This window comes from Leptidea sinapis, chromosome Z (assembly GCF_905404315.1).
Source record: "Leptidea sinapis chromosome Z, ilLepSina1.1, whole genome shotgun sequence".
Lineage (NCBI taxonomy): Eukaryota > Metazoa > Arthropoda > Insecta > Lepidoptera > Pieridae > Leptidea > Leptidea sinapis.
In genome coordinates this window covers 10671495-10686857 of record NC_066312.1, presented here as the reverse complement: position 1 = coordinate 10686857, position 15363 = coordinate 10671495, and the positions used below count along the sequence as shown (strand labels likewise).

The 15363-nt window shown below is 33.3% G+C and overlaps 1 protein-coding gene across 5 annotated transcripts in view; it reads right to left on the bottom strand.

The window, feature by feature from the left end:
• The window catches only part of LOC126979075 (thyrotroph embryonic factor), a 192414-nt gene that overhangs the window by 61096 nt on the left and 115955 nt on the right, over nucleotides 1-15363 (bottom strand). For 3 of the 5 annotated variants that reach the window (XM_050828270.1, XM_050828271.1, XM_050828281.1), the window contains exon 2: nucleotides 5129-5167. The exons of 1 other annotated variant lie outside the window; for it this stretch is intronic. In XM_050828270.1, the coding sequence (XP_050684227.1) occupies nucleotides 5129-5167 (39 nt within the window). Of the gene's footprint in view, nucleotides 1-5128; nucleotides 5168-5717; nucleotides 5884-15363 lie in introns of those variants that run through there. One more of the 5 variants, XM_050828275.1, reaches the window with a different exon arrangement.

The following is a 15363-nucleotide window of genomic DNA, read 5'->3' as shown; positions in this document are numbered from 1 at the left end:
TTTGTTTTAATATATTCTTAATTCCATGATAACTATAAGTAACTGTAATTTTTAACTAAATTATTCATATGTACACTTTAAAATTTCCTATTATTAGATAAATCGGTTAGAGATAATGGAATTTAAATTAAAAATCAATTCCTTCCTTAGCGACGATGGATGAAGAGTATATAAATAAAAAAAAATCTTATTTTGCAAATTGAATAATGGAATATTTTTTTTGAAAATCATAAAATGGGTCTTTTTTATCACATTAATTTACTGTCGTCGGTCCTCGATAAATCTACGAAGTTTGAACAAAATCTGGGCGTTTAGAGTGAGACAAAATCGCGCCCAAATGAGTCGGCTACAAACAAATATACATAGAGGTGAAGCTTATAAAAAGCATTTAAAAAAATAATAGTTAAAAAAAAACTAAAAAGCACGCTTTATATAAATTTCAACTAAAAAATAGAAAATAAATTTAAATTGAAAATATAATAAATAGAAGAATTATTATTTTAATAATATCTTAAAAAGCACCCTACGCTTTTTTTACAATAAAATATATTTTTTTTACACTATTTTCAATTTAAATTTATTTTCTATTTTTTAGTTGAATTTTATATAAAGCGTGCTGTTTAGTTTATTATGTATTATTAGCCCATGCACGATAAGTGGGACTATCTGTCATTCATAGCTAACAAACGTTCTTCACGATATTTCAGTGTCACACAAGAACGTGAAATAGAGTTTCGAGCAGAATTTATTCAGAGTCCATACTTTTTTACCGTTCCCGTTTTTAGGGATCTATATTGTTTAAGGTGCGCGGTACCTTTAGTAGGCTTATTATATTAATTTTTTTTTAAAATAGCTATGGAGCTATTTTAAAAAAAAATTTAATATATGACAACAAAATACACCAAAATCTGGTAGTTTACCTTATTATATTCACTGAGCATAGATACTAAAAAGTAAAAAAAAAACTAGTTTTAAAATACCGAATTCAAAAACTGAAAAGAATAAAATAATAAAGATTTTATTAAATACAACTCTTATGCAAATCTTAAATATTTATAAAATACTATTATTTGTATGTGCTACCTATTGATAGGTTTGAAGCCGGTGAAGCCAAATGTAATATAATATCAGGTACCCACACGCGCCACTTATTTTTCAACTTATACGATATATTGAAATTTAATTATTTCTCTTCCATTGATTATCATTCAGTAGACATAATATTATGTAAAAAATTTATTGAATTAAGCGTTATTTTGCGGAAATCCAGAATTATACAAATGATTTAAGTTTTCTTTAGTGTTAATTCCGCCAATATTTGTCTTTAAAACAATTCGACACGTGTTTCGCCTCTACACGAGGCATCCTCAGGACGTGTTGTCTCGGCAAGATCTCAGTCTCGTGCCAGATTGTGCGAATTGTTTTAAAGACAAATATTGGCGGAATTAACACTAAAGAAAACTTAAATCATTTGTATAATATTATGTTACAAGAGGCTATGGTAATTGAAGTATGAAATGGTGTAGTTGACCTGATAACGTCAGGATGTCGAATAAGTGATTTAGAATTAGTTGAGTGAATGAATTAATTAGATGTCACTCAAAGAAAATTTTTAAGAATTAAATATTATGACTGTTCATTGTCATTTATGAAAATTTAATATACGTTCACAAAAATATTAAGTATTTACTTTTATAATAATGTCCCAGCCACTGTTCAGGCATTATCTATAAATAAATTTAAATGTTTGATTAAAAAATGGCTCTATCGTAAATCCTACTTTTCTACACTTGAATATCTAAGGGATCGGACAGCCTGTGACTACATTATGATTAATTTATAGCAATAACAATGACAGTACAATATTGTATATTCTATTAAACCGACGCGTTCCGGGCACTCTAAGCCCTGATTAAAAGATCACAAAAAGAGAATGCTGGGAGAGTTTCTTGAGACACTTCTTCTCTCTCAGAGCGATTTTTTTCCGAAGTGGTAGAAGCATTAGAAATGACATTAAAAAGAAATGTAATGAAATCAATTTGAGAAAATAAATGCCTTATATACCTTTTAGCGTGACGGTGTCCGCGAACATCGTAAAAATTTATTCTGAAAAATTTTCCCTAACGCGCTACAGGATAACTTCAAAATTACAAAGTCTAGCCGCGTCTAATGTATTCGTAGTTGTAAAATCCCCACAGCGTAGTGCTTTTAATAGAAAGCACAATCCGATGTAAGCTTTAACCGAGAGCAATTTCAGATCAATACCTCATATAGCCTCCATATAGCCTCTGTGATTCAGTACTCTGTGATATTTGTGACAGCTGTGACAGTTTTGCTAAGAGCAACTTGACTACATTCTGCCGCCGAATTTAAACACTGACACACCACGCTATATATATATATAGATTGTATCTAAATATCATTCTCAACAGATGCTTTTCTTAGTCACAACCCAGTACGGTTTCCAAGGCACTTTTTCTACGTTCCACTGAACTGTGGAATTAAGTTTCGTGCGTGGTATTAAGAGTATTCATTAGGCTAAACAAAATGCAATTATTATTTCGTAAAAAAAATAACAAATACAATTGATATATGACAAAGAATAGCTTCAGTCCTCGAAAACGCATCTAATAAAAAAATTAAATTGTGGAGTTATGGAGTAACAGAGTTTAGTTCACCATAAAAACTTATCGTCTACTTGAAGTCTCTCTCCCAATGCAAACGACAATTATGAAAAAGCAAATGTTAAGAAGTCAACATAGTTTATGAAGTACAACCATTGTGTATGAAATACGGAGCCTTTGGTAATACAATTATTAAAAATAATGCAAAAAAAAATTATACTTAAGATAAGAATATAGTTCTCTAATTAAATGTCTCCTTTCTTACTTGCATTTTTATCTATAAAATATACATAAAGCTTTGGGAGAAAGCGTTTTTTTGGAGAAATAACTTCTTCTGGGAGGTTAAACCGCTTTGTAACGTAACGCGTTACGGCGCCAGTCTTTCTCGCTTCCCTTTCTCTCACGCATACGGCAGCGGTAAGCAGTCTCCTTCTCTCTCACTCTAACCAATTGTCTATTAATACGGCTTTACTCACGTCTTTGTCGGTGTCGGTACCGACTAGTTTCGGACCATTCGGAGGTCCCACCTCTTATAAGAGGTGAGACGTTATCGCGAACCCACCACACTCACCCTGATGAAGGACCTCCGAATGGTCCGAAACTAGTCGGTACCGACACCGACAAAAACGTGAGTAAAGCCGTATTAATAGATAATTGAGTAATGACTCACAAAAGTTTTAATAATTTAACTTTTTTTTTTTATGGAATAGGAGGACAAACGAGCGTACGGGTCACCTGTTGTTAAGTGATCACCGCCGCCCACAATCTCTTGCAACACCAGAGGAATCACAGGAGCGAATCACAGAATCAGAATCACTAATCAATTGTTATATTTATGGGAGGATTTAATAATTATACTAACTATGTACGTAAACAAAATTCCCGTGTACATTTCCAAGGATTGTACTAAGAATAAAATATACTTTATAATCAATAAAATATTTTATTAATAAACTAGTTGACCCGACAGACGTTGTAGACAATTTTCAACTTTTTTGAAAAGGCTTATTAATATATAATAATAATAATAATTGATAATTCAACCTATCGATAGGTACACGTGTGACTATGTGCATACTATAGGTATATATATACAAATACTAGCTGACCCAGCAAACGTTGTATTGCCAATCAAAGTAATAAAAGAATTCAATAATTAAAATTTTGGGATACATTAAATAGATGACGACCGATTCTCAGACCTAGCAAATATATCGCACTTGAATTTTATTATATTCGGTCACCATCTTGCAACTGCGTATCTGTGGATGGAATAGAATAATATTAAAATCGCGATACAAACATAGGTGTTGATCGTAGACGGGTGAATATGTGAAGTGTTGAATAAAATATTGTCAAAAAAATATTTAGGGGTGGCACCCTTATCATTTAGGGGTATGAAAAATAAATGTTGGCCGATTCTCAGACCTACCCGATATACACACAAATTTTCAAACAAATTGGTTAAGCTTCGGAGGAGCTTGGTAACAAACACCGGTATATACAAATTATATATATAAGAAGTAAATTAAATAAACGTAAACAAATTTGGAGGTTAGAATATTTCTTAATCAACGTGCCAGTAAATAAATTTTACAGATAATCGTGTTAAATACTCACTTGAATACCGCACTATAATATGCAATATATATTTGCAACTTTATAGCTTTTTCGCTTTCAACCGGATCAAATACAAAACATTTCCAAGAACAACAACATTTTATAAATAAATAAAATTATTAAATAAATATTTTTAAGTGTACTGTTTTTTATTTTATTAATTGTGAATCTGATCGATTCTCGAATTCATTTGAATACACAAAATAATCATCAAATTCGGTACAGTTGTTTAGGTTGAGTTCACTAACATACTCGTGGCAGAAGCATTATATATATCAAGACTGAATTAAGAATCTCAGCCATTCTCGAATTCACTTAAATAAACAAATAATTCACCAAATTCGGTCCAGCTGTTTAGGTTGAGTTCACTAACATACACGTAGCAGAAGCACTATATATTGAGATTTGGATTGAGAATCTAAGCCATTTTCGAATTTACTGGAACACACAAAAATTCATCAAAATCGCTACAGCCGTTTAGGAAGTAGTTCCATTGTAAATCTAAACTATTCTCGCATCCACCTTAAGACTCCCAGAAACCTTCATTCAAATCGGTCCAGCTGATTAGGAGGAGTTCAGTGACAAACACATGCACAGAAGAAATATATATATAAAAGATATCCTTTCCACAAGGAAAGGATATTAATATCATATTAATATACATAAAATTCTCTTTTTCTTCTGGCGTTTTAGTGGACTTTCAATACGGTTACTATAATATGTAAGATTATTCACATTATTACCTACTACTACTTATATTTTTTTTTTATAAAATTCAGATGTATAGATGAAAGATGTAAAAGTTTGCGTCACGTAATATTATTTCTACATAAAAATAAACATGTATTTTCAAGGTATTAACAATCCTCAAAATATATACTAACCGTATTTCTTGTTGAAACTTGCCCCGTGACTCAGGAAATCTGAAAACAACATAGAACTCTTGATAACCTCTTTATATCTTATATTTCAAGCTATACGAATTATTTATTTATACTAAATCAAAGCCAATAATGCAAATAATTTAAGTATTGATACATTAATAGATCGCACCAGCAATTAACTAACAATCATGCTATTATAATACAATAAGTAGATAACGCAAAAATTTAATTTCACAAATTATAGTTCATTATATTTTGCATAAAAACTTTCGATTCTCCCCTATCGTTATACCCTTTAGTTGGTATAATTAATCAATATGGCATTATTATGATTTGTCCTCTGTACCTCTTCTATTTAAAAAAAATAACATGCATATATATTTTTACATTTTATTTATAAATTGTGGACGTTTCTATGAATAAATACAACAGCGCCATCTACAAGCATTAGCAAACATTGTCGCTGCATCTAAATAAATCCAGCTCTATATTTTTAAAGTTCTCCGTATTACCACTAGACGGCGCTAGCAAGGTAGAGAAAAGCTGGCTGCGAGAATATTTTTATAATACACGTGGGCTCTACACTCACCGTTCCGGCTCATCGTCTTGTTCCGTACCTACTATTTCTAACACAATGATAGCCTAATTAAATTTAAATAAAAAACTAAATAACTTCTACTTTCATGTAACAGTAAAATATCGCACACAACTTAAATTATAACTTTAAATCAAAGTTTGGTCACATGTGCTCACTGCCAACTATTTAAGTGGTAGCACGATTGGCGCATTATTTTTAGTCGGTATAGCAGTGCGGTCTCTGATTGGTTGGATGCAAGGACGAAAGTAGCATGACCGTGTGACGTGCACGTGACATTGGTGCTTTTCGCCACGGCTGCCGAAAGATGGCGCTGCTGACATTATTGTTTACTACATTATATTTACTACCAAGTGTGACATAATTTCATATAATCGGTAATCGTACAGCGACCACAACTAGCAATTAGTAGTACGTCAATTGTGTGCGTTTTTTCATTCTGTAAATATTATATTGTAATGAATGATTTTATGATATCGTTTGACGTTTCTGCTTTAACAAAATTTTAAACAAGCCTAGAACCGGTCATAAGATAATCATTATGTTCGAAGGCTCAAAAAACCTGTTGTTTAGTCTAAAATGTTCCTATTCATAGTACTTAAGAGTTAAGACATTAAAAGCAATTTTACACTTCATTATTATGAATTGATTATTTTAAAATCTGTTTATCAATGAATTAATTGCGATGACCTTCGTACTCGTAGTTTGTAGGCATGGAAGTTGTTAAATATTTGTTCAATTGACGTCTGAATTGATATTGTTATAATATCTGTATTATATTTAATTTATAACAACCGAAGTATTTTTATAATTAAATACATATTGTTAAAAGATTTGTCGATAAAACTCGCAATCATAGAACGATTTTTTAAAAAATCCGTCTGACAGTTCACTGCAGGCAGGCAATTACTCTTTGGCGTGTTTCGTTTGTGATTTCTACTTCATCGGCATTTAAATGGTTGTCCAGCGTCGGGCAATTTTTACAATTTCACAATTTTGAGTCAATCACTATTTTTTTTATTTGTATCTCCGTACATATGCAGGTTTTATGCCAGTAGTAAGTGCGTAGGTTCTCGTAGCAGTAGAACTTCCGTATTACAGAGGAGAGTCTTCAAATGTAATTCGTCAACTAGTTTGTCTTATTTCTGTCTTCATAACTGTGTAGAAAGAGACAAAACACACTTGATCACGGAACTCCTTTTTTTATGCAAATAAGGAACGAGACGAGCAGGACGTTCAGCTGATGGTAATTAATACGTCAAAAACCTAAAATTCTGAGCGGCACTACAATTGCGCTCGTCACCTTGAGACATAAGATGTTAAGTCTCATTTGCCCAGTAATTTAAGTAGCTACGGCGCCCTTCAGACCGATAAAAAATAATGTTTACACATTACTGATCCACGGCACTTAAAGGCGCCGTCGCAGTACCCGTAAAATGCCGGCATCCTGTGCAAAGGAGCCTTCCACTGGTGAATGATAAATGGTGACGTTACTTTAGTTTTGCTACACTTACTCCTATGCAAAATATTGTTTTGCGAGACAAAGACAGAAGGCCCGTACTCCAAATGTCTTATAATGAACGCAATGAAAAGTTACTTCAAGTTTAAAATTACTTCTTCTCCCTGTCATGTCATTCTGTAGAGACACAGGTAAGATAGAGACAAAAATGTATGTACATTTGGAATAACTTTACTTCGCGTTTAATACTAACACAGCAAAAGAATAAATGTACTACTCCCTGTAACTCTTTATTTCTTTGTTTGATTTCATTGTACATTATTATACTATTATACTATTTTTATATTAGTTTATAATATAATATTTTAAAAGGCGAAATAGAAGAAGATAGATGGCCGGTGGGGCAGAAAATACGCAGTGTTGGTAGGCCCGCCCACGAGATGGACCAACGATCTGCATGAGGGCAGCGCAGGACTGATCGTCATGGAAATCTTTGGGGGAGGCCTTTGTCCAGCTCTGGACGTCTTCTAGTTGTTGATGATGAAGATAATTAAAAAAAAAGTCTAACACCTAATTGTGATGTAAAAAAAACGTAAAAGAACGCTAGTGATTATAAAAATATCGATTATAAAATATGTGAACAAGCATTATCACCGTATAGATACGTGTACCACGTTGAGCTACGAAATTCTTTAGGTGATTGTGTCAGTAGTTCGAAGTCATTATCTTTTGTGCTTATCTAAATAAGTGAAGGCCATAATATTGTTTTAAGATAATGTTATATTTTATAAAGTTTCAAATCACGTCTATAAAGTGACAGACGTCGATCTTTTAACCCAGAGAACGTTTCCGATACCGCAGTAATGTCGCATTTATCACGGATAGTATTTTACCTGATTCCTGCCGCCACCAATTACCATATCATCCCCACCATCTGGATGTGTGGCGTTCCTCCACAGTGCGGTTTTCAAGGAACTTTCTTCCACGCACAACAAAGCTGTGGAATGAGCTTTCTTGTGCGGTGTTTCCGGGACGATACGACATGGGTACCTTAAAAAAAACGTGTACACCTTCCGTACAGGCCAGCAACGCTCCTGTGATTCCTTTGAGAATTTGGGTGGCGGTGATATCTTAAGAAAAGCTACAAGTACGCTTGCTTGTACTCCTTTTCCATAAAAAATGTAGGAACACAGACCTACATAAAACTGCAGTTACTAGCCGGTAGCGATTATGTAAGATTGTCGTTGTTGTAATTATTACCTAACAAATTACCATACTATTACTCGTACATTGTGGATTAACAAGTGTTAAGAACCGGTTCCATACGATCGTAAAAGTTTCCGATATTTTCGATAAAAGAAAGACTTTTAATAACTTCCACGGCAGTCATTCGATGGCGATGGAATCCATCATCAGATTTTTTGTTTATATTTTTACTGACAAAATTTCAGTTGTTTATTAACAATTACGACTTCTGACGGAGAAATAGACGGATAGTGGAGTATTTAAAAAATACGACTTCACACTATACTTGAGTGAGGTTGCTGTATTATTTGTCGGATAATAATGTTGCTGTGCCCCACAAAAAAATTGTAACAATTATTTCTCAAACTTGCCATAATATGAAGCATAAATTCAAAAAACTTTTTCTGCGCACTTCTTCTCGATTCATCGTATTGTGATGACAGTGCGCATATTATATTATCACTTAAAGTTTTCACGGACAAGGTTCTGTTCTGTTCATCGTGCTAAAGCTCACCAGTAGATAATTGTAGATCGTCAAGTTTATCATATTGTAACCTACCGCTACCATAATATGCCACAATATGGTGGCGGTAGGGTAGGTATAGATTATAGAACCCAATGTGAAAGTCAGGTAACTGACAGCTTGTTATTAGCTGTCCACTTATCAATCTCAGTAAATTGTAGTAGACTCCTACTAAGCTTCTAGTTTCAATTTAATTGCTTTTTGGGAATGGCAGGATAAAGTGCAGCAATTCTTAAAGAAAACTGCACCTGCACAGTTGCGCGAAATCTGTCAATAAGATCAAATTTTGACAAATGGGTATTCCGCCAATCACTTTTACTACAGATATTTTGCAGGTGTTGCAAAAAATGAATAGCTATTCCACTACTAACATGACACTGCTGCTGCACGTATACCGCAGAATAACTGCATTCCGATCAATTATTTTAAAGTATGAATAGTGCGTAGTAGACAGCAGTATTTCATCAGATTATTTGCAGGTCTATTAAAGTAGATCGTTAGAAATTTTTAATGCAATTTGCAGTTACAATTATAATATGTTGTTTTATTTGAGGGCGATTGCAGGATATGGGCAGTTGTAGTGCAGTAATTACTAACAGAATAATTTGAATTGACGCTGCACAGCCACTGCACTTCTCAAATAATGAGTTGCGTTATTTATCAGAATTGTTGCACTGGTGTAAACTGTAAGATGTATCTAATTAATCAATCAAAAAAATCAAACTTCTCGCTTGTTATAATAAAAAGAGACGCCGAATTAAGTCGAGAATAGATATAATAGAATTTATTGAAGTAGGCGTTACTTTGCGGAAATCCATAGGTTTTAATTTAGGTTTTCTTTCAAAGACTGAGTGTTGGAGTCTCGTGCCAGATTTTGGCGAGACAACACGTCCTGAGGATGCCTCGTGTAGAGGCGAAACACGTGTCGAATTGCTTAAAAACAAATATTGGCGGAATTAACACTAAAGAAAACATAAATCATTTGTATAATAGATATGATATTTAAGAAAAAATGGCACATGAAGAATTTTGTATTATAATAGATATATTATTTTGGTTGGCTGATGTTGACAGTACTTTAAACTGCACTGCACTGCGATGTGGGTACATTGAACCACTTTCATCCGCGTATCCCCTTTGTTTAAAGTACGAGCGTAAACTAGGCTAAAATGTACATTTAGCTCTTCAATAAATTGTTATTACATACCATATATAATTAAAAAGCATCTTAAATCTGTAAAAATGTTGATTGTCCTAATTTTTCAGGCACACAGTGATGTAGTCAAATTCAAATTCAAATATTTTTATTCAAAATAGGATGTGAAATCACTTATTGAAAGTCAAAAAAAACTCCTTTGCTCAGGATGCCGGCTAGATTATGGGTACCACAACGGCGCCTATTTCTGCCGTGACGCAGTAATGTAATGAGTAGGGCCCTAAGCATTACTGTGTTTCGGTCTAAAGGGCGCCGTAACTAGTGAAATTACTGGGAAAATGAGACTTAACAACTTATGTTTCAAGGTGGCGAGCGCAGTTATAGTGCCGCTCAGATCTTTTGGGTCTTTCAAGAATCCTGAGCGGCACTGCATTGTAATGGGCAGGGCGTATCAATTACCATCAGCTGAACCTCTGGCTCGTCTCGTCCCTTATTTTCATAAAAAACAAATTAAAAAAAAACTTATTAGTTTTGTAATATCAACACACATAAAATTTTGAAAATCATTTACCTAATAAACGTATTTATATCAAAATGTTTAACAAAATGCAAATAAAATTATATTGTATCACCCATTGCTAATTCACGATACTCAAACACAGGCTAGGCCGTATAGGAGCCAAATTACCACTGAGGATTTCAAGAAAGTTTTTTCTTCTCATTCTGATGGTATAGAATGAAATTTGTTAAGAGGTGTTTTCAATACATAAAACATGAGCGGCCTTATAAATAAACTTGCTATAAAGTTATATCTGATGATAAACAAAGAAAATGCAAAATGTTTACAATATCGTTGACAACACTGTCAATACAATGATAATTCTGAAGTTTTCGGAATGACAAGCTGCCTTGCAAATTAACGCGGGAAACGTTATACGTCCGAGCAAACCATTCGTAAGCAAAATGTCTATCTGTAAACATTTTACATATTCTTGGTTTATGCTTAGTTATAACTTTATGTCAATTTTATTTGCAAGGCCCGAGAAGTTTAAAAAACGATCTTGGCCATACGGGCTCGGTTAAGAAAAAGGCATAAAAGGGCATTAAAGGCATTTATTTTCTTAAAATTGATTCCTTTAGAATTACTTTGATGTCATTTCTAACACTACCACTTCGGAAACAAATGGCGCTCTGAGAGAGAACAAAAGGCGCAAGAAACTCTCCCCGCATTTTTTTTGCGCTCTTTTTAATAAAATATACAACGTATATTAATAGCCTTCATTTATTATGATAAGATATAGAAATATTATGATCATAAGTACTATCTGCAGGCAAAAACGTGTTTATTCTGTCCGACTTTGTAATACATAATTGCGCAGTAGAAGTATTAACTGTTATCAAAGCTATTTTAAATAACTCATCTGTAGGTGTGGAGAAAATGCGAACATACATAGTATTGTCTTCTATTACATGCTGACATGCTGTTGCTATGCGCAAGTTTGGAAATATTTTATTCTTACAATTCTCGAAAAATCATTTCAATTTGACGACTTGGCTGAAAGTGTGTCATTTATTACGTACAAAATCCACTTCAAACGTCCACTTTACTTGTGCTTTTTATTTGGATATTAAACATTTTGAAGGACTGTGATGCTGGCCAGTTTAAATTTACATTAAGATTTGTTTAGTCTTAATATTTTTTTGATGAGCTGTCAAACGTCAAAGACGTCATAGGCTGTAACTATAAGTGCTAGGTTACGATATAATTAAGACAATATGCATGCATAAACAACATCCAACGAGGAATATAAAATTATATTAAATACTAGCTGACCAAGCAAACGTTGTATTGCTATATAAAGTATTTTAAAACAAATTTTGGGGTATAAAAAATAGATGCAACCGACTCTCAGACCTACTCGATATGCACTCATAATTTCATACAAATTAGTTCAGCCGTTTCGGAGGAGTTTGGTAACAAACGAGATTTTTATATATTAGACATATGTATGTATGTTTGCATCTACCAGTATTCGAACCCGGGCCATTTAGCTCTGAGGCCAGGGTCACTACAGGAACGTCAAATATTTTAATTCAGTGTTTTTTTTTAAATATCATATCGAATAATAACAAAATGGAATCATGTTAATGTTTGTCGTGAGTTACCCTTATATGTACCTACTGTCATGAAGAATTTTATAGAACCCCGCAAGTAAAGCCATACTCGGTTGTATATAACATACAAGCCACTTTAACTATTGACGCAAGTCGCATTGGAGAAGTTCTGTAGGGAAGCGAGCATTTCCAATTTACTTTTTTGAACTTATACTTCGTGAAGAGTTGACGCGCTATTTCTAACAAGCAATATAATATGCAAGTTTTCTTTTCGATTTACGACACAAAATAATATATTAAAACTAGCTGACCCAGCAAACGTTGTATTGCCGATATTAAAATCGCGATACAAAAGTAACTGTTGATCGTAGATGGGTGAAAATTTAAAGTTGTATGTATTTAAATTATATAAAAAAAAGTCAAATAAATTAAAAAAAAAAAAACGCGTGGACCACTCTTAACATTTAGGGGGATGAAAAATAGATGTCCGATTCTCAGACCCACCCAATATGCACTCAAAATTTCATGAGAATCTGTCAAGCCGTTTCGAAGGAGTTTAACTTCAAACACCGCGACATGAGCTTTTTATATATTAGAAGATAATCTCTATTTCAAAATTGAATCACTAGTAACCAACACCCCAACCCATTGGTTAAAATTAATTTTGCATTAAAATAGAATTTATTCGTTGATGTATCATTTAGTCATTCTTTCTCACAAAACTTTTCATTTCTTTTCAATTTCGCAACACGTCATGTGTTTTTTTTTGTATGGAATAAGAGGACAAACGAGCGTACGGGTCACCTGTTGTTAAGTGATCACCGCCGCCCACAATCTCTTGCACCACCAGAGGAATCACTTTAAGGAAGGTGTACGCGCTTTTTTTGAAGGTGGGCCATGTCGTGTCGTCCCGGAAACACCGCACAAGGAAGCTCATACCGCAGTTATGTTTTCCATATTTTCTGGGATTCTAGTGTAAAGGCATATACATCATCCAACGAAAGACGGTTAATATATGTATTTTTCTGGTATTAACGTTATGAATGTTATAGCTTCTTATAGAAATTTAATTAATGCGCCGATATACATGATACAAATATGCGGGCAGAAAAGATACACAAAAATTAATTTAAAACGCGTTCCTACTTTGTTTTTTTGTTTGCGTATTGAATGTTACCAGTTAGGTTCTTTGTACAGGATTCCGGCTAGATTATGGGTACCACAACGGTGCCTACATCTGCCTTGAAGTAGTAATGTGTAAGAATTATTGTATTTCGGTCTGAAGGGCGCCGTAGCTAGTGAAATTACTGTGCATACGATACTTACGTCTAAAGGGAGCGTAATTGAAGTGCCGCTCAGAATTTTTGGGTTTTTCAAGAATCCTGAGCGGCATTACATTGCAATGGGCGTATCAATTATCATAAGCTGAACGTCCTGCTCGTCACGTCCCTTATTATCATAAAAAAAATAATATTTTGCCCGTTATTGAGCTTGTTACTACTAGTTAGTTACAATTCACATACAAACTTTGACTTACTTCACCTGTCTGTATTTTTGTTTGTAACCATTGATTTATTCGCGTGCGATTTTGACCAACTTCGAAGGGCCACAATTCATTCACACTTAGTAGATTTATCGAGAACCGACGACAATACATTAATTTGATAAAATTATTCCATTTTTCAATCTGCAAGATAAGATTTTTGTTAATTAATATAATCTTCATCTATCGTCTATAAGGCAGGAATTGATGTTAATTTTAAAATAAATTTTCTATTTTTTTACCTCGGCGTTCTATAAAAGCGTGTTTGTCAACAAGTCTTGGGTGCGTACAAAGTTCACACACACACACTTCTTTATTTATTGTTGAGATTTGCACGATGCAGAATGCCAAATTACGATTTTTGTGGAAATAAGGGAGGCTTATTTCTGAAGCTGATGTTGATATAATAAAACTAGCTGACCCAGAAAATTTATGTTGCCATGTAAAATAATTATGAAAATTCAATAATTAAAACTCTTGGGGTATTAAAAATAGATGAAATCGATTCTCGGACCTACCAATTATATTGAACTAAAGTTATTGTATTTGATTGCCATCTTGCAACCCTAAAGCGGTTTTGTGGATGGAACAGTATAATATAAAAATCGCCCTAGAAAAATAGTTGTAGATCGTTGAAGAGCGAAATGTATTTTTCAATGCTGAATCATAATTAAGTAAAAACTGTCAAAAACATAAAACAATATATTTAGGGATGGGACCGCCCTTATCATTTATATATATATGAAATGGTATGAAAAATAGATGACGACCTATACTCAGACCTACCCGATATACACACAAATTTTCAAACAAATTGGCTTAGCCGTTTCGGAGGAGTTTGATAGCAACCGGGACACGAGAATTTTATATATAAGACTAGCTGACCCGACAGACGCTGTTCTGTATATAATAAATAAAATAATGTTTTTATATGAATTTGTCAATAATATATCATAACATCAAAAATTACTTCGTAAAATATGCACCCTGCTGTCGTAATGAAATTGTTTCACAGCAGAACTGTCAAACCGTGCGTCAATAAATTCTCTCATAGAAATTATGTATGGACACATCAAAGGAAAAACAAATTTGTTGTTTTTATTTAATTTTACTATTTATTCACCTTTTAAACCTTCCCTGGACTTCCACAAATAATTAAAGACCAAAATTAGCCAAATCGGTCCAGCCGTTCTCGAATTTTAGCGAGACTAATGAACAGCAATTCATTTTTATATGTATAGATAGATAAACATTCATAGATATAACTAACACTAGTTATTTAATTTAAACAAACAAAATCAACAATGGACAGATACTGAAGCTATTTAGAATGCGTAGATGGGACCGTTTCAGAATATAGATACAATGTTAAAAGACAAAATGAGACACTAGTGTGTGTATCTCCATTCCGTACTCAACTATTTATATAACAGAAGCATGGATCATGTCATCGCTTGTAGATAAATAAAAAAAACATGAACAGAATACGAAACGACATGTGAATGCATTTGAAATTGCTATTTGAAGATCTATAATATTAGCGTGAAGCGAAAACTACTTGCGAGACTTGCAATAACAACTACATTTCAGAAGTGTAGA